This window comes from Hyaena hyaena, unplaced genomic scaffold (assembly GCF_003009895.1).
Source record: "Hyaena hyaena isolate Hyena2069 unplaced genomic scaffold, ASM300989v1 scaffold_967, whole genome shotgun sequence".
Taxonomy (NCBI): Eukaryota; Metazoa; Chordata; class Mammalia; order Carnivora; family Hyaenidae; genus Hyaena; species Hyaena hyaena.
Window position 1 is genome coordinate 393,168 of NW_024081608.1, and position 24,228 is coordinate 417,395.

Genomic DNA, 24,228 nt, shown 5'->3' on the forward strand with positions numbered 1-24,228 from the left:
CCCCTGGCCTGTGCAGGCACACACACCCCCCACTGCCCAGGGACTTGCTACCTGAGCTGCTTGTGCACATCCCGGGATGCTGGCACCTCAGACTCCTCTGCACGAGGTATCTCCTTTGCCTTTGCTTCCTAGACAACCTCCCATAAGCCCTTCTGTTCCATAAATTGTGGCTGAGCCCCCCCCCCAACACACACACACGCGCGCGCGTGTTGGGACCACGGCCACCCCCTCCCCACTGCCGGCTCTGTCTGCACTCCTCTGTATGAATGTGCACAATCCACCAATCTGTGCTCCCGCTGGGAGACATTTGGTTCTTTCCAGGTGGGGGCGGTCAGGACCAGCCCTGGAGGGACACAGGGTCTGCCCGTGCTCACCTCTTTCAGGGCGTGCAAAATGTTCCCACACATCTCCTTGCCGCATTCCCAACAAGAGTAGACGAGAGCCCCACTGACCTACATCACCAGATTCTATCCAGTTTAATTTCTGGAAATCTGATGAGTGTGGCAGCAAGTGAGAGTGGTTTAATTCGTGTCACTGTGGAGACCACACATCTTGCCCATAAGCTGACAGGCACTCCTTGCCTCCCCCTGTCCCCCTGTCCTTAGGCAAATATGTATCCATGTGTCTGTACACAAAATAACGCATTACACTGTGCTACACTAAGCGTTAACAGGAAAGACGTACCACAAATAAATGTTCTCACAACCGCAAATGTAAAACATTTTATCTTCAATGCGTCAAACTCATTATAAGAAGCACCTACATATATGAGGTTCAAATTACTATTCCTTGCCAAAGAGACCCAGGACCCTTGCAGAAATGAAGTCTGGGCTGCATCAAGGAATACACAGGATAAACCTTAAACACTTTGTGCCGGCAAGGAAAGAAGGGCCCAGAGTGACCCAAATATATCAACAGTGCATGAAGGCCAGCCTGAAGGTCTCCAAATTACCTGTACTTTGACCATCAAAACACACAGTAACAGAAGAGGGGGAGGGGAACAGGCAGCAGATGATGGCCGAGGCACAGGAGGCCTGGCGGAGGCGGGCCACACGGGCACCTGACAAATTCCACAAACCGCGACACTCAGGACCTGTGCATGTCCTGCAGAGAGATTACACCTTGATGTGATGGAACTCACCACCTTCAGAAACCAAAGAAGAAAAGTCACATGATCATGCGAATAAATGCAAAAATAGCACCCGACAAAATTCAACAGCCATTCATGACTGACACTGGAAACAAATCTCCACCTGGTTGAAGCACATCTACAAACTCTGCAGCTAAATACCATGCCCATCGGTGAAAAACTAAATGCTTTCCCCCAAAGATCAGGAAGAAGGTAAGAATGTCTATTCTTGCTACTCCATTCAACAGCATACTTGGAAGCCCTTGCCAGCGGAATAAGGCAAAACAAAAATAAATAAAAGGCATATAGACAGAAGAAAAAAAAAAATCCTGCTCTCTTTGCAGACATGATTCTCTACATAGAAAATCCCACGGGATCTACAAAACAGCTCCTAAAACTAATAAAAGAGTTTAGCAAGGTTGTGGAATACAGGTTCAAATAATCACCTGTATTGCTATATACTTGCAATGAACATCTCAAATTCTTTTTCGTTTAACTACCATTTACGCTACTGCAGAAAAACTGACAACTTGGTTATAAATCTAAAATTTTTTTTTTTTAAATGTTTTATTTATTTCTAGGAGAGAGAGAGAGAGACAGCGTGAGCAGGGGAGGGTCAGAGAGAGAGGGAGATACAGACTCCGAAACAGGCTCCAGGCTCTGAGCTGGCAGTCAGCACAGAGCCCGACGCGGGGCCCGAACCCATGAACCGCGAGATCATGACCTAAGCGAAAGTCGGACACTTAACCGACTAAGCCACCCAGGCGCCCCTAAATCTAAAATTTTTTTATAGTTTTTATTTATTTTTGAGACAGAGAGACAGAGCAAGAGCGGGGGAGGGGCAGAGAGAGAGGGAGACACAGAATCTGAAACAGGCTCCAGGCTCTGAGCTGCCAGCACAGAGCCCGACGCGGGGCTCAAACCCACGAACATGGGATCGTGATCTGAGCCAAAGTCGGACACTTAACTGACTGAGCCACCCAGGCGCCCCTAAATCTAACAAAATATGTACAGAATCAGCATGCTGAAAAATATAAAACACAGACAGAAAAAATCAAAGATGATCAAAACAAAGGGAGAGACACAGCATATTCCAGACAGGAAGGTTCAATCCTGTTAAGACATCACTCCTCCCCAAACTGGTCAGCAGACTCAGGACAGTCCCCGTCTCAATTCTATAGACAGTGACAAAGCTGCCTCCAAAATTTCTATGAAAAGGGAAAGGAACCTGAATGACCAGAACAATTTTGAAAAAAGCAAGTTGAACTCACACTGATTTCAAGACTTGCTACAGATCTACAGCGGGCGACAGTGTGTGGCACTGGCAAAAAGACACACACGTGAAGGGAAGACCAGAGAGTCTAGAAAGAGCCCCACACAGGCACTTTCAGCAAAGATGCAAAGTCAGGACAATGGAAGCAGAACAGCGTTTGTGACAACACAGTCCGGGCACGACCAGCAACGACAAGGACCCTCTGCGTGTGTCTGCCGCGTCCTACACAGCTTTACTCAGAGGGGACCGTGGACGTCAATGTAAAACACGGAACCGTCCAACTTCCAGAAGAAAACACAGATGCCTGTGTCTCGGGCTGAACCAGGAGTTGAGATACAATGCCAAAAGCACCATCTATAAGATAAAAAAGGATAAAATAGACTGCATCGAAACACAGAACTTTTGCTCTGTGAAAAAATAGCATAAAAGAAGAAAAGTAGAAGCCTTCGAATGGGAGAAAAACATTTGCAAATTTGTATCTGACAAGAAACTCACATTCACATGATACAAAGAATTCTCACACGCGACAGTGACACACACAATTCAACTAAAGCACTCGGTGAAGAAACGGAAGACTTTCCCAAAGATACCAGGCGGCCAGTGAGCCCGCGAACCGGAGCCACGGCGCACGTGTCAGTACGGCCAGAAAGCACGCACAGGGAGGGGCCCGTCTGCCAGTGCGGGTGGCGGGAACGCACCACGGGACAGCCCCCTGCGCGAGTTTGGCAGCTTCTTCTAAGACCGAGCCGACACTCAGCAACACCCCGCGGTCCTGCCCCGAGCTGTGTCGCACCCACAGGACACAGGCCTAGGTTCACACACACACAAGGCCGCATACAAACGGGCACGGCAGCTGCACTCCGAAGTGAACAATCCAAGTGTCCTTCAAAGAGTGAACAAACGAACCGGGGAACATTCACACCCCGGGATACGGCTGAGCAACAAAGGACAAGACTACTGGGAAACAGCACAGCGCAGACGCTCAGCGACAGAAGCTCCATCCAGATTTCATTCTGGAAAAGGCAAAACCACAGAGGCAGGGAGCAAAGGTTCAGGGAGGGCGGCGGGAGTGGTTTCCGGACCACGGTGGTGGTCGCACAACAGAACTTGAAACAAAACACAGCGAGTTTTACTGAATTAAATAAGGCTAAAAAAAATACTGACATAATCTAGTGATTAAAATAAAAAAAAAAATAAAATAAATAAAAACCTACAAATACGTAAACGGAAGAAAGAGGAGGGCACACTATTAACAGCAGGCGGCCAACTGCTAAGAGCAGAAGGAACAACGGAGCTGGATGACCTACGTGCGGCCTTGAAGGTGAAAACGGACTGTGGAAAGATGGCAGAATTAGGGGCTGAAAGTTTAATGAGATACAGGATATTTACATGGTCTCAAAGTATCTTCCCCAAATTCCTCATTATTTACCAAAGGAAAAAGAAGAACCTTCCACTGCAAAAGCCTGGTGGACACTGTCCTCACCAAGTGGTTGTGTCACCATCTGCAGCACCACAGCCTGCATGACCTCCCGACACGGCAGTGAGCCGGGCACAGGCCACCTCTGCGGCCCGCCTCTCAACACTCCCCGGCCCACATCAGCTAAGCTGCTCTCCAAGGACATTCTTCACAACAGCCAGCCTCAACTAAAAACGGTGAAGGTCATGAAAGTGAGGACCCAGCAGGGCGCCTGGGGGGCTCAGTCGGTTAAGCGTCCGACTCTGGCTCAGGTCATGATCTCACAGCTAGTTTGTGAGTTCAAACCCCACATCAGGCTCTGTGCTGAGAGCTCAGAGCCCGGAGCTGTTTCGGATTCTGTGTCTCCCTCTCTCTCTGCCCCTGCCCTACTCATGCTCTGTCTCTCTCTGCTTCAAAAATAAACAAACAGTAAAAAAATAAAATAAAATAAAAAAGACGACGAGCCAGCCCAGATTAAAGATGACATGACATGACATTGATGAAGGCATGACAATCAAGCGCTGTCAATGACCCAAGCCTAGGGTAAAACCACCACGGCTGGCCCTTACACACCTCGGGTTTGAACTGTGCAGACTGCTGGCGACACGGTACAGTGCTGAGACCGTGTTCTTTTCTTCCGCAGTGGCCTGCCCTACTGTAAGAACACAACACGTAAAACCCGTACCATACAGAACACGTTAATCGACGACTTATATTATCTATGAGGCTTCCAGTCAACAATGAGGTCTCAGTAACTAAGTTTTGGGGGAAGTCAAAAGCTATCCGTGGATTTTCCACTGGGGGGGGGGGGGGCGGATGGTGCCCCTGCACTGTTTAAGAGTCCACTGCATAAAGGACACTATCAGGACAAGAGGCAAAAACTGCACGCGAGCCGTGACTCAGTTGTAGTACTGACGTGACCTGTACTGTGTTAGGTAAGGGGACACTGTCCCTACTAGATGCTGACTATTCAGGATAAAAGTGCATGACCTGGTGTGTGCACCTGCCTGTCACCCACTTCGAGGGGAAATGTGTGTGTGCACACGCATGAGAGTGCGAAGACGACACAGAGGGGCAAAAGGTGCACATCCGGGGAGGGGTCCAGGGAAAGGACATAAAGGGAGTTAAGGGGCGCCTGGGGGCTCAGTCGGTTAAGCGACCGACTTTGGCTCAGGTCATGATCTCGCAGTTCGTGGGTTCAAGCCCCGCGTCGGGCTCTGTGCTGACAGCTCAGAGCCTGGAGCCTGTTTCAGAGTCTGTGCCTCCCTCTCTCTCTGACCCTCCCCTGCTCACGCTGTGTCTCTCTCTGTCTCTCTCTCAGAACTAAATAAAACATTAAAAAAATGTTTTTGTTAAAAACTGTTTTTGCAATTTCCACCTATGTTTGAAACTGTAGCAAAAATTAAAAAAAAAAATTCTTTAAGAACATGTCACCACAAACACAAAGGTGCTTTCAGGACCAGGGGCCGCCCCCCCCCCCACCCCCGCCCCGGGGTAGCCTGCCGTCTGCTTTCAGGTTCCTGGTGCCGCTGACTAACGCTGAGCGGCTCAGTTCCCAAACAACTAACACCACTCGGTTTGCTGTCCGTGGACACCGTGGGGCGCCTACGGTCCTCATGGCTCCAGACTGTCTCCCTTCAGCGTTTCTTCCAGCTGCAGAAAATACCAAGTAACCACCTGCTTAAATCTTTTTTTCTCTTGTTCTGCTTTGCACTGTTCTTAAAAATACAGATAGAAGACACGAGAAAGAACCAACATGTAAAACATGGCACACGAGGAATCCTGAGCACACATTCAACAGGACGGTATTGGATGGCATGCATGCTAACGCTATCGGTGCGTTACAGTCAACACACAAAAAATAATAATGCATTAAGATCTGCGTTGTCATTTACTCATGCAACTTAATTTTATCATCTTATATGCAGGAAGACTTTTTAATTTTTTTTTTAAATAAGGAATGGGCTCTGGACAAAAATGCTGAAGAGCAAATAGTAAATTGAAGGTTAAAATATCTGGATGAAGGAAAGTCTGGGATGAGGCTACATTTGAGAACCATCGAAAAGTACCTGAAACGGTTGCTGCTGGGATGAAAAAGCAGCAGAAACATTTGGCGGAAGCTGGGTTGCTATAGCAACGGGAGTACCAGTCTGCCCATCCTTTCCTGTCACAACCTTTACCTGAGAGGAAATATTTTGAGAAAAAAAGGCAACATAATTTTTAAGACCGCTCAAAATTTTGTCAGAATTTTACTGCTGATAGCTCAGTGATGTCTGGTGTTTAGAAACGGAATGCTTTTGCATTAAGTCCTATAAAAGGACACCGCACTGACTCATGGTGGATTCACAGCACGGTGACCTGACTCAGCCGTGCGTCCCGCAGAAGTCCCATCCGAGCACAGTGCGGCACCTGTACCCTCTGCAGCTCCGAACCGTCCGCGGGGAAGCGGCAGGCAGTGTCCGGATGGCAGAGCCCAGAGACCCTCACAGGCCACCCGCACGGCAGCCACCCCACTGGCTACTGCGCCTGTCCCAGCACGAAGGTGCACAAAGGGAGTCCTGTTTCCTCATGAGCACAGATACGGGGGCTGACCCTACAGACAGCGTTTGCGTACAAACAGAGAGAGAACTGAACTTCACTATTTCATGGCAACAGAGGTGAAATCCTCAAAATAATCATATAAACCTTTTGGAAAATAAAAATGGTCCTTTCTGGAAAGGGTGTTAAAGAAAACACAAAATGGCAAAGCCACACAGATACGTCCATAAATCTCAATGAGGACGGCAGAGCAAAGAGACCAGCTTTTGCTCAGCAAAGGCTGATTTCTTTGCAGGAAAAGAGCTGACAATGAGTTAAATTACTTGAGCTGTGTCATAAAACAAAACAAGCCCCGCCGACATGCTGTACACTACACGACAGAGAAGCACAGATACAGTGCGTGACAGTGTCCCTCACGCCTGCCCTCTTCTCATTAGCTTCTTTTTCAGGAGGCACAAGTAAACGGATCTTTGGAATCACTATGGGACTGAAAAATCTCAACTGGCGGAGTTGTTAAGCACCATTCCAGGCACCCAAAAATTTCACTATCTAAAAGAGATTCCACTTTAAATACCACTCAGTAAATAGGAATTTGCACACATGTGAGTTTAATATCTCAAATTGAAGACTACATCTAAAAATTGAAAAATTCTCATAGTTTTTTGCTGTAACAACTGTACTTTAATCATGAAGGCACCATACAAATATACGGAGTGACTTAAAATCATGACTGGTATATCATAAAAACCTCGTCACTCAAATCCCTTCTTTAGAAACCACACGTGCAGTGTTTTTAACAGGTAGACCAGTATGAGTAAAATGCAAAACCTGAACACCAGCCGGAAGGTGGCCACACCTCTGGCCTCAGTGCTGGCCAAGCCCCACGCCGCCAGCCACCCGTGGGGGAAGACTGAGTGGTGCCGGTTAGCCCTCGGGAAGCTGGACGGCCTTTCTGTGCACACAAGTGCTCGGTTCTGGAGCAGCACTGCTCACAGGGCCGCCCTGCATCCTCCCGCCAACACGCAGAGCTGCTCTCCCCACCCAGGCAGGAGACGGAGCACGTACGCCTCCGGGTCTCCTCCTGGCTCACATCCTAACGAGACCCCACCCTGGAAGCACCCCCGGCTCATAGGTTCTGTTTTATTTACAGTTACCTAGACTCAAATCTGCGTCGCGAGGTCCTCTAATTATTAAACTCCTGTTTCTCACCTCATCATTGATAACCTCAGACTTTTCTTCCTCCTCCTCCTCCTCCTCCTCCTCCTCCTCCTCCTCCAGGTCCAAATCATTCTGCCTAAGGTAAGCTTGCAACGGAGCATAATGCTTCTTCTTAAAAGCCAAGAAATCCATCATGTTCCCTTGGAGGTGTTGCAGGAAGAACAACTCGATCAAGTACTCCTTGAAGGCCTCCCTCAGCGCCTCCATCTCTCTGTAGTGATAGTCCAGGCACTGCTTCCTCATCTGGGCCAGCTCCTGAGAGGCAGGGGGTATCTCCTCCAACTTCTTGGGAGCCTTCCTCACCCCCGCGTTCCCCGCAGATGTGAGAGGAAGGCTGGAGAGGCCCGGGGCCCCCGCGGTCCTGGAAGGGCTGGTCGGGGGCGGCGGGGACGTCATCCCAAAGGCCGAAGTCCCCCCGACCCCGACCCCGGAGAGCAGGGGTCTGGTGAGTGGCGGCCCCTGCAGCACCTGCTGCTGCTGGATCAGCTGCCCCTGAATGATGCTGCTGATCTGGGGGGGCAGGCTCGCCGTGGTGATGTGGCCGGGGCTGGCCAGGGGCTGCAGGCTGGCTGCACCCGCGGCCGCAGGGCTCTGCGGTCCCAGGTGGTGGACGGTGCCCCCAGACTGCGCGTGGGGCTGGGACAGTCTCCGTTCCCGGACCGCGATGGGAGCCCCCGCGTGCTGCAGCTGCACCTGGGGGCCTGGAGCCATCTGGGCAAGGCCCGAGCTCTCCTGAAACACAAAGTGCCCGCCGCCGGACGGGCTCAGGCTCATCTGCCTCACCAGCACGCTGGCGTCCACGAAGCCCCCAGTGGGACTGCTGCTACAAAGGCCCAGGCCGGGGCCGGGGGTGGCCGCCCGCACACTCTGCAGGCCCGGCCCGGGTCCAGGACTGGGCTGGGTGGGGCTCTGAGTCTGCACCTGTTGCGACAGCGGCGAAGTGACCTGGATGTATGACGGAGAGCCATGCTCAAACCGCCTCTGCTGGGCGCTGAACTGGAAACCTGGAGAAGTGGGGCTCGGGAGCGGCAGAGGGGCCAGCGTGATCTGTGGGTTTCCTCCCACCACTGGGCCGACGCTCTGAAGGGCGATGTTCACATTCTGCCCGGTCACGGGACTCCTGTTCATTAGCTGCTGAACTTGGTAGCCAGGAGACTGAGGCGCGGACGGGCTGGCCGACGGCGCGAAGGGCGTGGCAGGGGACTGTGGTGGGTTTGGGTGGGCCTGCTGCTCTTCTCCGTCGCTGCTGGGGAAGGCCCTGGGCCTCTGCAGCTGGTGCTGGACGCCCTGAGGGCCGCTGCCATGGTGCATTATCGCCCTCCTTTTTAATCCCACTTAATGTTCTCCTGAAAAAAATCAAAGTTAAAATCAAGTTACTTGAAGACAAATGTAACCATCTGATCACCACTTACTACGAACACCATTAAGTAGCACCGGAAAGCTGTGCGGACAGCATGCTCCCACTGGCATCTGATGCAAATGAATCTTAGAAATTCTTCTCGAGCCACCCAAAAGACGGCACTGGAGACGAGGTCCCTCAGCACAGACAAGAATAGGTCCTTCCGGGTCACTGCTGTGGCCGGGGCCAGGGCGCAGCCTGGCTGCAGGTGGGTGATCACCCAGCTACTATGGAAGGGAAACAGCCTCACTAGCTCAAGGCCAAACAGGAACTGAACTCGGCACTGGCGACCACTACTTTTCTTCCCAGAAACTTTCTCCTGGCCCAGCGGCCTCCTCTGTTCCCACACACGGTGGAGGGACAGCGCCCTCCTCGCCAGAGGCAGTGACTGCTGCCGAGAGCAGGCGCGGGCTGCGCGCTGCCATCACCCTGTAACCAGAGCGGGACACCCCACCGACCCCCACCAACTTCTGGGTGACGTCAACTGCCAGCACACAGAGCACCCGTTACGTATCAGATGTACGGACACTTTCTTCTAAGCTCCTAAAAGAGAGGGTCCAGGCCTGGGGGCCAGAGCCTCGCCTCGGAGCCGTTGCAGGAGCCAGAACAAAACAGGGAGATGCCTCACACCTCAGGGAGAGAAAGGGAAGGGCTGGCGCTCGGGCCCTTGCTTGGGGGAAGAGTCTCCCTCAGCTCTGCAGACTGAGGCTGGGACTGCGGCTTCAAAGGGGCTCCCGCCCAAAAACTGCTTCGTGCACAGGGCTGGGGAGAGGCTGGGGGAGTGGAAGACACCTGCTGGGGGTCGGCTCGCAGGACAGGGCTGAGCAGATGGTGGCAGTTCTGAGGTGGGACCCCAGAGTGCTCCCAAGTCAGACCCGGCCACAGCGTGCACGTCTGCGAGGGACAGCGTGCCACCCAGGGCTGTCTGCCCCCGCTGCGGCGGGGTCGCAGCCACAGAAACTCCCAGCACCTGAAATTCCCACCTGGCTCTCTGCTTCTTGGTGTTCTTTCCACCCCCGCCCCCCAAAACGAGCAAGAAGGCTGGCCCTTCCGTCCTCACAGCTTCTCTCACAGAGAGTAGGGATGAGAACATCATAAATCAGAAGTTACAAAGCTGACAAAGCAAAGATACGTACACGGACGGAGTGGCCCACAGCCCCATGCCCTGGCTGCAGCAGCCGGATGTATGGAATCAGGAGCCACCGAGTGCGCGGGCACACGGGGCAAGGCTGAGGAAGCTGAAAACCAGTGCCCCTTGAAACAGAGGAAGAGGCACTTTCTGCCTGCAGGCGGCTCTGTAGACACGGCCCACACAGGGCAGGCAAGTGGCAGCGTCCGTCTGAGCAGGAAATCGGGGTCACGGGGAGGAACTGCCTCCGCGAGCAGCTCGCTGGCACTCCGGCCCTCACCCCCGAGCGGGCGCCCCGCAGAGGGGCCTCAGAACGAGCCTCTGCACCCAGTCCTCATAAAGACGCGTCACAGGACCACTGTGGAAATGGCTCAAACAGAGAACTACAGGATGAACACACACAGGGGCACAGTTATGGTTATTTCCGTAGAACATGTTCCCAGAGTGAGCAGGAAGAGCGAACAAAGGCCAGAAACAGACTCTCTCACATCTGACAATTCACAAAACCAGAGGAAGCTAAGAGTTAGGGTGAAGAGGTCACTGCCATGTGGCAAAAAATCGTATTTAAATTCTCACTACAAATCATTCAGCAAAATAAATGAAGCACTTTATAGGCTAACATTCCGAGTTTTATACCAAACGTAGAAAAATCAAATTGGAAATATGTAAAGAACACAAAAGTGAATACTTACTAAAGCTCTGAAGGGAATTCAAGTCCCTAAACTTAACGCAGTAAAGTTGTATCTGAAAAGACACATGGATTTGAAGACACACAATTTAAAAACGTTTAAAACTCTAAAGTAAATCATCGAAATCATGAATATTTGGGGAAATTACAACAAAGACTATGACCAGTACCATAGAAAGCACTCATACAAACTGAAAATCACTCCAAGCCCATAGAAAAATGAAACCAGGATGAGACAGTTCACAAAAGAAAAACATCTACTTAATCAGCTAGAAGGAAACCTCCAACCTCACTACTAATAAACGCAACATGGACTGTAGTATCTCCCAGATCCACTAGGCCAAGACGCGAAATCACACCGCAGGCACCCGCCCAAGCCGCTCAGGGGTGTGGGAGGCAGGTGAGGACACGGAGTAGAGGTCTCCAAGGGCTCAGAGCCCAGAACATACCTGACGGGGTAGGCGATAGTGCTGGGAAAGCAGAACAACCCATCTGACCCCGTTACCTTTGACCTAGTAATACTATCTCTGGAAATCTCTCCTGAGAAAATGGACCTGTTTTTTTAAATTGCGCATAAAAATGTTTGTTGCAATACAACACAGTGTAAAAAAAAAAAAAAAAAGTAACCAGAAAAATCCGGTGTCCAAGTTCTAGATGGAGACTGTAATAAAAATGAAAAATGTTCAGACGTGTTAAGTGAAAGGAGTGGGACACTGACATGTAGCATGACCACCACTCTGCTGAAGGAGTAAATTCCATAGCGAGTCAGGGAAACACATCAAACACAAATACTGACCTTCACCTGGCGAAGGCACACAGCGCTGGAGCAGCCACACGTGGAGCCTCAGCCACGCAGGGACCAAGCTACTGACATGCCCACCCCACGATGAATCCAGAGATGCTGAGGAGCGGCCAGAGGATCACGTACCACAGGTCACTGACATGACGTGATATCCTGGAACAGGCAAACCACAGGGACAGAGGTTAGACAGACCCCAAGGGCTAAAGGTGAGGCAGGAGCTGACCTGGGAGAAGCAGGAGAGAATGTGGGGGTGTGGATCCATTTCTCCACTTAATTTGTGAGGATGGTCACAAATGTTTGTCCAGGGGCGCCTGGGTGCTCAGTCAGTGAGCGTCACACTTCGGCTCAGGTCATGATCTCGTGGTCTGTAAGTTCAAGTCGCACATCAGACTTTATGCTGACAGCTCAGAGCCTGGAACCTGCTTCCGATTCTGGGTGTCCTCTCTCTGCCCCTCCCCCATGTTCTGCATGTCTCTCTCTCTCAAAAATAAACTTAAAAAATTTTTTTAGAAGTTTGTCCAAAGTCACAGAGCCCACACGCTAAAGTGTGAACTTTACTATGCATAAATTAAATCTCAACTTTTTAAAAAAGTGAATCCTGACTTCAGTGAGCTTATGGTCAAGTTAGAGAAATCAAGCCAACCAACCACGACGTAAAGAAACTGCTTATCTGAAGCAGCTTTCCCCCAAAATGTGAACAGTTACCCCGATGGAGAGCAAAGCTACCACCAATGACAAAACAGCATTTTACTTTTTTTATGGTGGCTGTATCTGCTTTCAAGGTCCGTCAGCAAGAGCTGGAGCCAACCCTGAAGCTCGTGGCCCCATGTGGGCACTGCTCGGGAGGGGGTCAAGTTCAGTGGCACCAGGCTAGAGCATGGGTGAGAGCCCTCAGATCGCTGCATGCAACACTCACCGTGCCACGGGCAGGACAGTGCCAGCCGCAGGCCCGTTCGTGCCTGCTGCTGCTCTGTCAGGGTGACAACGACATCATAAAGGGGCACATCTGACTGCCAGGAAGATGCCACTCTAAGGAATACTGCCTGGGCCTGGTTCTCAGTGGGGGGGGGGGGGGGGGCCGGGCCAGGCTCAGAGCCCTTAAGAGGGTGGGTGGAGGGCCCGGGAGACTGGGCACTTACAGCAGTTGCTCCAAGCTGGCTCCCCACTGCCCACCCTCCATTCCCAGCTTCCCATCCGGGATCAGCCAGAGTCCCAGCGGCTAGGGATCAGGACGTCTCTTCTTCCCCTTCAACAGGTTGGAAGCTCGAGCCATGAGCCTTGCTGCCTTCCCAAACCCACATCCCTCCCTGCCCCCACATTTCCCCAGATCAAGACGGAGCCATCTCCCGCTTTGGGTAGCTCTGCGGTGTTACTGTATGAAGGGGTCATGGTGCCCCCTCCCCTGGCCCGGCCAAAGCAGGGCCAGGCACTGTTCATCACGAAAGTATTTCTCGGCATCCACGGCACGTCCGTGTCCCGCACACAGAGCATGCGCCAACGAGCCCCGAACAGGCTGTGAGAACACACAGAGTGGCAGACACAGTGGTGTCAGAAGACAGTCCGGCTGCTAAAAATAAGGACCAGTCCAAGACCCCAAGTGCAAAAACCAGAGTCCAGACGTGGCCCTTGAAATCCATCAAAACACGGAGTGTCGCTATGAGGCTGCTTACAAGTAATGAGCTACATGTCTCACTCACCCCCAGTCCTTACTTACGAGAGGAGATTTCCTATTACAAAAAACAAAAAAACAGTAAAACAAGGTACAACTCCAAGAGAAGATTTGAAGCTGAATTTTTCAAGCTCATTAACCTGTAAATCATTGCTCCTAGTCAAAGAACTGCAATTAAAATTGGGATGAAGTATCATTTCTCATCCACCAGACCGAACAGTTCAGAAGCCAGGCGGCGAGCCCCATTAGGGAGGCCGTGGGGGGCTGGTGTCGCCACACAGACCTGCGTGTGCCTGTGCACACGCTGCACTCTGAGTCTCCACCTCCAGTACAAAAACGTGTCCGCACAGTTTTATTTGTAAACGCAAAACATCAGGAACAAACTACACGTCCATCTGTATTTCAGAGACGGGCCGAATCCACCATCCATCGGGCCCTCCATTCAGGGCGGCACCATGAGGCGTACAAATAAAGGAGAAAGCTCTCGTGCGCTCATGCAGAGCTAACACAGAGTCACATAAGCCAAGTGCAGACCATACATGAGACACTACCCTTGCCTAAGAGGAAAAGACACAAACATATAAACACACATCCTGCCCGCATGGTCTTCTACAAAAAAAACAAACAAAACAAAACAAAACAAAAAAACCTATACGTACATATCTGTACATACCTAATTTTTTCTTAAAATCCTATTTCCTAGTCACGTTCACTGCCAACAGTCTACAAGCACTGATGTCCCATAAGTATCTGCTTATGCAAAAAAGGGACTCATGAAGAATAAGCCAGAAATGAAGGAGGCTAGGCAGTGACAGGCAGTGGAGAAAGTGACACTCCTACGTACACCATCTTGTATCACTTTGATTCTCAGAATCATGTGAAAGAGTCACGTATTCAAAAACCAAAATGAAATCAACAAAGACGAAGAACTCCCTAAAAGCCGACACAAACAGAAACAATGGAACTCTAGGAAAGACAACGTGGTCACCAGTGGAAAGGGGAAGGGAGGACAATGGGACAACTCGGTGCTGCTGGAGGAGAACCAGGGGTCAGTGTAACTCCGGGCTTTTCTCCTTAAAACACACCTAGCTCTGCTACTGCAACGGCCCACAAGCAAGGACGCCGTGGCGGGACACAGGACCCTGGGGACAGCAGGGCGGGACCGGAGGAGCAGGCGGCGGCCTCCACGGAGGACTAAGGGCACACAGGCTAGGAGATTTTAGGACAGGGGCTCCCGGCTGCTTTAACCTTATCCATCTCTGAAAGAGTAATCAGACCTTCACTTAACGCTATTTGAATTTCAAGCTAAAATTAATGTTGAGACTAAAAACAAATCAAGGGAATAAAGATGAAGATTCTCCTTTCAACTCAGCCTCTCTACATACAGAGAAGCTGATGCACACGCAACCCCACTCCTGAACACCAGCACCTCAGTCCTGCCCGGCTGCCCCAGGGCTCTCGATCCCGCCCTGGGGGAGCCGAGCAGCCACAAGCAGGTTAAGAAAGACCATGGTGGGGGCGCCTGGGTGGCTCAGGGGGTTAAGAATCTGACTCTTGATCTAGGCTCAGCATAATCTCACGGTTCATGAGTTCCAGCCCTGAGTCGGGCTCTGTGCTGACACCGTGAGCCTGCTTGGGATTCTCTCTCTCTGTCCCTCCCCAACTCGCTCCTACGTGCATTCTCTCTCTCTCTCTCTCTCAAATAAACATGAAAAAAATGATTAAAGGGGAAAAAAGACCAGGGTGAAAAAGACGCTAGGGCTCCGGGGGAGCGGTGCCCCCACAGCCCAGGCCTGCCTGCGGCCGGAGCTCCTTCGGTGTGGGGCCAGATGGGTTCTGAGGCCTGAGATCCAGGCACCACCTCATTTCGGTTCTGTGAGGAAGCAGCTTAAGGAGAGCCAGGGCCAGAGCAGAGATCAGACCCGAACCCACAGCAGTGGCAGCTACGCCACAAGGACCTTCCCCCCAAACACCCATTTGCAGCCACATGAAACCTCCCTCTTCTTCCGAGAAAGCACTGCCTGCTGTGCTCCAGAACTTCCTTCTGCAGAGAGTGCTCCCTGCCCTCTCCTTCCTGGTAAACCTGCACTCAAGTGCTTTCTAGAAGGCATCTCACACTTCCCTAAGTAACCCGATAAACACGAGAAAATGGGGGGGGGCCTGGGGGGCTCAGCTGGTTGAGCATCTGACTTTAGCTCAGGTCATGATCTCTCAGTCCATGTGCTCGAGTCCCGTGTCAGACTGTGCTGACAGCTCAGAGCCTGGAGCCTGCCTTGGTTTCTCTCTCCCTCTCTCTCTGCCCCTACCCAGCTCTTGCGCACATGCTCTCTCTCAAAATAAATAAATTTTAGAAAAGAAATGGGGAAACCATTTAGGTATTGTTAACAAAAACGTAAGTATATGAACACATTTAAAAATGGTTTTTCTTGGGGCGCCTGGGTGGCTTAGTTGGTTAAGCGTCCGACTTTCGCTTAGGTCATGATCTCGCGGTTCGTGGGTTCGAGCCCTGCGTCGGGCTCTGTGCTGACTGCCAGCTCAGAGCCCGAAGCTGTTTCGGTCTGTGACTCCCTCTCTCTCTGACCCTCCCCTGCTCACGCTGTCTCTCTCTCTCTCTCCTAGAAATAAATAAAATATTTAAAAAAAAAAAATGGTTTTTCTTTTTTCCCTACGGTGCAAAGACCATTTTTCCAAGTCAATAAACTCACTTCTATAATATCCACAGCCCTCCTATATAAAATAAAAAGGTAGAAAATAGGGGTGCCTGAGTGGCTCAGTCAGTTAAGTGGTCCGACTCTGGCTCATGATCTCACAGCTCTGAGTCAAACCCTGCGTCGGGCTCTGTGCTGACAGCTGGGAGCCTGGAGCCTGTTTCAGATTCTGTCTGTCTGTCTCCCTCTGCTCCTCCCCTGCTCACACTGTCTATCTCTTAAAAATAAACATTAAAAAAAAATGGAACAAGTAACCCTAAGGGAGCTAAAAAGAGAGGAGAGGCTCTAACATACTAAAGACACTGCTTTCACTTCCCTTGAAATGCTTCCCAAAACTTTAAAAAGCAGATGGATGGATGGATGAGTGATGAAGCTCGCACAGAAAAACGTTAATAGAAACGAGGTCATGAGTACGTAGGTAGTTTACTGCAAAATCCTCTCAACCCGTGTGTTTCTTTGACATTTTTCATAGTAAAATATTACAGAAAAAAAATCAAAGGCTGTAAACCAGAGTCCCAGACACTGACAAAATATTCACGCTTTTCCTACCTCAGAGCAGATTATGAAGGCTCCATACTCATTCCTAAAATATGTGAATTCCAAATGACCTAAACTGGGCTAAACTGAGGTTTTAAAACAACGTGGGAGTCCCTGTGTCATGTGCCGTGTGGCAGGGCCACAGTGCAGAAACAGGGACTGAGGCCTCCATGTCCCTCCTAACTTCCTGGGCTAGGATGCCAAGGGCCTCCAGTCACGGCAGGCGGGGCAGGTCCTTAACCTGATGGAGCAGAGAGCCCTGTGCGCCCCACACAGACAGGATCTACCTCAGCCTGAGAGGAAAAGTCCAGGCAAACCGAAGAAGTCCTTCCTCGGACACAAGTCATAAAGGAGCAAGCCCCCAATCTGCTATAATGCCACGGTTTCTCAGTCTTTTACCCACAGCCCCTGTGGGCCCTGCTTAGACATTTCTCACCAAATCCCCCCACCCATCCTGTGAAATTTTAATCCCACAGCCATAGTATATATCTATGGAAGTACTTGACCTTTTGTGAGACCTAAACCACTGTCCTATCTAATATTTTTTTCACCCTCCTTCCAAGAACCAATTTTCAGCCCCTTGTGAAAAACACCACCCCACGGTACACCATGATACCGCTTCGAACGCGCAGAAAGAAACCTGGAGAAATGGATACCCAGTCCTGGGGAGGGAGTCAAGAATGGGGGGAAAGCGAAGAGGAACTCTGCCGTCCCATGAGAACTGTGTGACTGTCACACAACGCAAATCACTCACGCACTACTTGTACTAGAGGAGTGGCCACAACCCAAACGCCCTTCCCCAGGGGAGTGGGTGTAGTGTACCCGTGCCACGCAGCAACAGAGGAAACACCTCTCGGTACGTGCAGCAACCTGGATAAACAGCAAATGCATTTGCTCCCTGAAAGAAGCCAGACTCAAGAGTGTCCACACGGACCTCCTTTAACTGACAGCCCAGAAAGGACAGAGATGGGTGGCTGCCGGGGCCTGGAGGAGGAGCCGGGCAGGCTGGTGGCGCTAGGGATGAACCGTGGAAATTACACAACATATATCAAAACTCTCAGAAAGCTGAGTAAAATGACAGTGAGTTTATGCAAAGACCTTCCCTCCCACTCAGTACATAAATGATTTTTAAAATTTATTTCTACGATAATGCACCAAAACAGAACAAAAATTTCCACCGAAATAAAGCAGAAGCCACAGAGGGCGGGGCTGAGAACATAGGCCCAAAGGCCACTGGGCCCAGACCTGGTCTCCTGAAGGCAGCGGGCACCTGGTCCCCCTCGGGAGGCTGAGGAGCAGGGCCGGGGACCCCGAGGAAGACGCAGCTCTTCCACCTGCAGAAAGAGGCTCGAGCTGCCTCCTGTGGCCGCAGCCCAACCTGAGGGGCACACAGGCCAGACCGCGTCTCTGAGACCGCGGAGCCTGAGGCACTGGAGGACCCGGTCCCAGTGGGGGACCCCAGAGGCCATGCCGGGCAGCTACAAGCCCCCTGACAGAGAAGGACAGCATCGCTCCTGTGCAAGAGGAGGGACGTAAAGATGGGGGCAGCGGGGCGGACAGAGGGAACTCACTACCAGCACACAGGATGGGCCCCGCACATGGTCCACGTGAAGAGAGGCCATGGGCGGCCGAAACCCAGCCCCGGTTGAATGCAGGGTCAGGTGACAGGCTCTTTCCTTGAATGGCCGAAGCCCTCTCACCTCCCACCTGACTCCCTCCCTTTCACCTCTGCCTACGTGAAGCTTTGCCTCCTGTGTGTGTCTGCCCCTCTGGGAAGAGCCAGTTTCCCCCTTGTAAGCATGTGAATTCCCTTCCTCAACATCCCCTAGAATCATTCATTACCCCCGTACGCCTAGGTCCTACCAAGCCCACCTGCTTTACGGAAGAATCTGTTCATTAATATGTTTGCTCAATAAGCATTTACTGCACACTTCCTGCAAACGTTATTTGAACCACTGGGGACACAAGAGTGAACACAGCGTCGTTCTCGCCCCCAGAAGGGGGCAGGCAATACACAAAGCTGTAAGCGGCGGCCAACCGCAACGGCAGAGCTGCAGCAAGGGAAGGGACAGGGGCCGTGAGGGACACGGGCAAGGCGCCGGGTCCTGCAGCAGCCTCTCTGAAGAGGAGGTTCTGAAGCGAGAAAGTCAGACCATGGCATTCCAGACAGAGGCAGGGCATGCCCAGGTCCTGAGCCGGGTGTGGCTGGGCCAGGGGACGAGGGGACAGGGGAGGGAACATGAGGTTAACAGTAAGGACCTGGTCACCAGGTGCTTCATAAACTGCCTCAAGAACTTTCGGCTGGTTTTCTGAGGGAGATGGGAAAGCATGGAGCTTTGAGAAAAGAAGTGCACCATCTGATTTTTCTCTTATCTTGTTTTAATATTAATTTTTGAGAAGGAGAAAGAGATGGCACACGCGAGCAGGGGAGGGGCAGAGAAAGGATGCTGGTGGATCTGAAGTGGGCTCCATGCGGACAGCAAAGAGCCTTGGGATGGGGGCGGGGCTCGACCTCACCAACCAAGATATTTTCTGTTTTTAAAACATCACCAGGGGGGCGCCTGGGTGGCTCGGTCGGTTAAGCGTCGACTTCGGCTCACATCATGATCACAAGGTTCATGGGTTCGAGCCCCACATTGGGCTCTGTGCTGATGGCTCAGAGCCTGGAGCCTGTTTCAGATTCTGTATCTCCCTCTCTCTCTGACCCTCCCCTGCTCATGCAGTCTGTCTCTCTCTCTCTCTCTCAGAAATAAATAAAACATTAAAAATTAAAACAACAACAACAACAACAAACATCACCAGGGGCACCTGGGTGGCTTAGTTGATTCAACATCCAACTCTGGCTCAGGTCATGATCTGTTGGTTCGTGAGTTTGAGCCTCAAGTCAGGCTCTTCACTGAAAGCGTGGAGACTGCTTGGGATTCTCTCTCTCCCTCTCTCACAGCACGCACACCTACTCTCTCTAAAATAAATAAGCGGGCGCCTGAGTGGCTTAGTAGGTTAAATATCTGACTTCAGCTCAGGTCGTGATCTTGTGGTTCACGAGTTCAAGCCCTGCATCATGCCCTGTGCTGACAGCTCAGAGCCTGGAGCTGCTTCAGATTCTGTGTCTGCCTCTCTCTCTGCCCCTCCCCCACTCACGGGCTGTCTCTCTCAAAAATAAACATTAAAAATTTTAAAATAAAATAAACATTAAAAAATAAAAACAACACCCCGCTGCTGTGTTGAAATTCCAGCGCAGAACCGCGGAGGGGAGCGGGCAAGGCAGGGAGGAGAAGGGCCCTGGGAAGCGATGGGAGGCAGGGCTGGAAGGATAGCCGTGGCCAAAAAGGCAGCGCGAGGAGCAACCAGGCTCGAGTCCTAGTTTGACAGATCAGACCGAGCATGTGCAAGGCAAACAAATCCCAGAAAGGTCTGACCTGCGGGACTTAAACGCAGAGCTCCCTCCAAATGAAATGCAACAGTGTGTGAGCAGCAGCTCCCACCCAGGTGAAAGCGAGGTGTGGAAAGATCCAGGCGGGGGCTCCACGTTCAGGAGATGCTGGCACAGGACCCACAGCCATGACCCAGGATGAGGCCGCCTGGGTGTACAGACCTGAGAGGAGGCCGGCCCGAAAACCGCCCGAGGCCATTCAGTACTTAACGTAGAGAGACTGGAGGCATTGACCAGCCAGGTTCAAGGAAAACCCGGAGGGTGGCGTCTCAGTGCCACCAGGAGACAACAGGAAGCCACGGGTGGCCAGGTCAGAGACTGTCCACGGAAGACTTAGCGACGTAACAGCGCTGGTGACCCCAAGAGGAGCACTTTCAGAGAAGAGGTGGGACTAAAAGCTTAACTGAACTTGGTTGAAAAAAAACGGGGAGAGAAAATGGTGACAGGGAGGACAGGATTCTTCCTAAACCGGGTATAAAAGGAAACTAAGACCTAGAAAAGGTAGCTGGAGGATTTGTTTGTTGTGACAAAACACTCTGGAGCGAAGATAAACTCAAGAGAACAAGAGAACAACACGTGAGCCACGGCCTTGGGCAGCCCAGCAAGGGTGGATCCAATACAAGACAGTGAATAATGCCTCGTGGACACGGCAGCGCCCACAGCAACTACTGCACAGGGCGGAACAGCGGTGCTCATGCTATGTTTTTAAAAGCACATAAAATTACATTAAACAATCTCAATTAGAAAGGAAAAACTACACGGATAGAACAAAGGACCATAAAAAAACATTAATTGTGCTTATCTTTGGGTGGTATAATAATTTTGTTTCAAAATATATTTTTATATTTTCTGCAACTATTCAAAAAGCATATTTGTTTTACCAGTTCTACTCAAAAAAGTTACCGGAAGCATTCTATTGCGTGTATCACTTCAAAACTTGATCAGAAAATACAAAAACAGGGGCGCCTGGGTGGCTTAGTCGGTTAAGCGTCCGACTTTCACTTAGGTCATGGTCTCGCGGTTCGTGGGTTCGAGCCCCGCGTCGGGCTCTGTGCTGACTGCCAGCTCAGAGCCTGGAGCCTGTTTCAGTCTGTGACTCCCTCTCTCTCTGACCTTCCCCTGCTCACGCTGTCTCTCTCTCTAGAAATAAATAAAACATTGAAAAAAAAAGTGACCTGAATTCACTCAGGTGTCCCTCACAGGAGAACTTGGACAAGTCACTTTCCCTCCGCACCTGTTCCCACGTCTGCGACGGTGGGACGCCTGGCGCTAGAAGACCCCTGCGGGGGGAATGCCTGTTCTGTTGAATATGATGGGTGTGGAGACCCCAGAACCAAACAAAACTAGAGCCAAGCCGACAACTAACTTGAAGCACGCGGACCCCACGGCCTGCTGTAGTGAGGGCTGGAGAGCCGCCCCCGCCCGGCACCCGGGTCTCCGCGCCCACATATTCTGCAGTGCCTCTTCCACCGTCGCCGCGGGCGCCGTCTCTGCGCCAGCGCCCCAAGTCGTCCCGGCGCCCAGTCACCGCAGGCCGCATCTCTGCGCCCCCATCAACAGCGGACCACATCTCTGCGCCAGCCCCCGCTCTCCGGCGCGCCATCACCGCGGGCCGCATCCCTGCGCCGCGCCAGCGCCCCCCGCCCGCAGCCACGGCCCCCAGTCACTGACGGGGGCAACCCTGAGCTGCGCCAGCGCCCCCGCCCACAGCCCCGGCGCCGGTCACCGCGGGCCGCACCTCCGCGCCGCGCCAGCGCCCCGTCCCAACGGGCCGCATCTCCGCGCCGCGCCAACGCTCCCTCCCCGGCCCCGACGACCCCCACACACCCCCTGCAGGCCCCCGACTCCCGGCGGCCCTCCCCCGACGGTCCCATCACCGCGTGTCGCGTCTCCGCGCCAAACCAGTGCCACCTCCACTCCCGGCGTCCCCACGCCAGCGCCCCCCAACTCCCGGCAGCTCCCCCTCCAACCCCGGCGCGCCCCCAACTACACGCCCCTAGCGAGGGCGGGCTCTAAGAGGGCCGGGCGCGAACCACAAGACTCCTGACCCCGACCCCCACGGTCCCCGGCCACGCCGCGGCCCCACCTACCCGAGTCTGGACCGCACTCCGGCCGCGTCCGGCTGAGGCCTGGGGGCGGCGGTCGAGGCGGCGCCGCTCCGCTAGGCGCATCCGGGACCGCGGGAGGAGGAAGCGGCGGCGCGCCCGCTGCGGCGAGCCGGAAGTAACGTCACGCGGCGAGAGGCGGCGAGACGGCCAGAGGGCTAGAGCGGCCGAGAGAGGGCCCGGCTGACGGGCAGCTGGCAGACCGGCGTGGCGGAGTTCCGCCGGCCGCTGCGGCGGCCGCGAGGGTGGGCGGGGCGGGCGCCTCGTCGTCTGCGCGCCGTTCCCGTCGCAGGAGTCGGAATATCTGCAAAGCGTACGCCTGATAAGGGAGTTGTATCCAAAACAGGGAAGTCACAACTCAAGAGATCATAAAACAGACGATTTTTAAAGAGCTTATTTGTGGGGCAACTGGATGGCTCGGGGTTGAGTCCAGTCTCCGCTCAGGCCGTGACCCCGGGGTCCTGACACGGAGCCCCCTCCGTCTGTGTCCCTCCCCGCCTGCTCGCTCTCGTGCGCGGGTGCGCCCTCCCTCTCTCAAAAAATTAAACTTAGAAAATATTAAAGTTTCTTTTTTTCTTTCTTTTTTTTTGCATTTTAATCAGTTTATTGACATCTGTGTCCTATTCATGTTTGTTTGCTTTAATGTATCTATTGTCAAGTTAGTTCACGTTGTTTATTTCTAAGTCACCTCTGCACCCAGTGAGGAACTTGAACCCACAACCCCAAACCAGGACCCAAGCCAGCCAGGCATCCCGGGAAAAAGGAGTTCTAAGCAGGTGAAGGACTGGAGTGGATATGCCCCCAGAGAACAGAATCCTCGCTCCACGTCATCCAAACCAAACCCCCTCTTCGGCTAAGTGACGAGAACAAAGTCAGAGGGTAAGTGCTGGCGGGGGTGCGCAGAGCCTGGGGCCTCGGACGCTGCCGGATCAAAAGACGCAGCTCCCGTGGAACACAGTTTGCAGCTCCTCCAAGTTAAAGGTAGAGGCGACATATGACCCGGCTGTTCCCTTCCCGAAGTATGTAGCCGAGAGAGTTCCTAACACATGTCCACACAAAACATGCGGGCAAATACCCAAGAAATGGAAACAACCCAAGTGGATAAAATGTGGCGTATCCATACAATGGATTGTTAGGCTGAATTAGTGACCCTGCTACAACATAGACGAGCCCTGAAAGCAGTGTTCAGTGAAAGAAACCAGACGTGGAAGGCCACATACTGTGTGATTCCACTCAGGTCATGATCTCGCAGTTCATGAGTTCGAGCCCCTCATCGGGCTCTGTGTTGACAGCTTGGAGTCTGGAGCTGCTTCAGATTCTGTGTGTGTGTCTCTCTCTGCCCCTCCCCTGCTGGTGCTGTGTCTCTCTTTCTCAAGAATAAACATTATAAAAATTTTTTTTTTAAATACAACGTGCAGAACAGGCAAATCCACAGAGGTGGAAAGTAGGTTAGTGGTTTCCGGGGCTGAGGAGAGGCGCGGGGCCAGGGGGTTGGGGGTGCCTCCAACTGGATGTGGGATTTCCTTCTGGGGTTGATGAAGATGTTGTGAAATTAAGTAGCACTCATGGTTGCACAGTTTTGTGAATTTACTGAAAACCACTGAACTGTGCACTTTGAAAGGATGCAGGTATGGTACGTGAATTATTATCTCAATAAAAAATTCATTTATGAAAAAGAAGGCCAAAGCAGTAAAGTGCCTGGGCAAAGTGTGGGTGCAAACACCCTCTGATGTTAAACTAAAAATCTTTAGAAGTAACAAAAATAAAACTTGGCTTATAAAAAGGAGACAAGAGGGGCGCCTGGGTGGCTCGGTTGGTTGAACGTCTAACTCTTGATTTCAGCTTGGCTCATGATCTCATGGCTTGTGAGTTCGAGCCCCCTGTCAGGCTCTGTGCTGACAGTACAAAGCCTGCTTGGAATTCTCTGTCTCCCTCTCTCTCTTGGTCCCTCCCCTACTTTCTCTCTGTCTCGCAAAATAAATATTTTTTTTCAAAATGTGAATGTCTACACATTATTTTTTTTAATGTTTATTTATTTTTGAGAGAGAGAGAGACAGAGCATGAGTGGGGGAGGGGCAGAGAGGGAGACACAAAATCCGAAGCAGCTCCAGGCTCCAAGCTGTCAGCACAGAGGCCAATGGGGG

At 52.0% G+C, this 24,228-nt stretch overlaps 1 protein-coding gene across 8 annotated transcripts in view; it reads right to left on the reverse strand.

The window, feature by feature from the left end:
- Window positions 1-22,153, reverse strand: part of EP400 (E1A binding protein p400) — a 98,890-nt gene extending 76,737 nt beyond the window's left edge. For 7 of the 8 annotated variants that reach the window (XM_039221299.1, XM_039221297.1, XM_039221300.1 and 4 more), the window contains exons 1-3: window positions 22,070-22,141; window positions 11,627-11,785; window positions 7,606-8,960 (exon numbers count right to left, since the gene is read on the reverse strand). In XM_039221299.1, the coding sequence (XP_039077230.1) occupies window positions 7,606-8,925 (1,320 nt within the window). In that variant the 5' untranslated portion in view covers window positions 8,926-8,960; window positions 11,627-11,785; window positions 22,070-22,141. Of the gene's footprint in view, window positions 1-7,605; window positions 8,961-11,626; window positions 11,786-22,069 lie in introns of all 8 variants that reach the window. The other variant, XM_039221295.1, reaches the window with a different exon arrangement.
- Window positions 22,154-24,228: the final 2,075 nt, after the last annotated feature.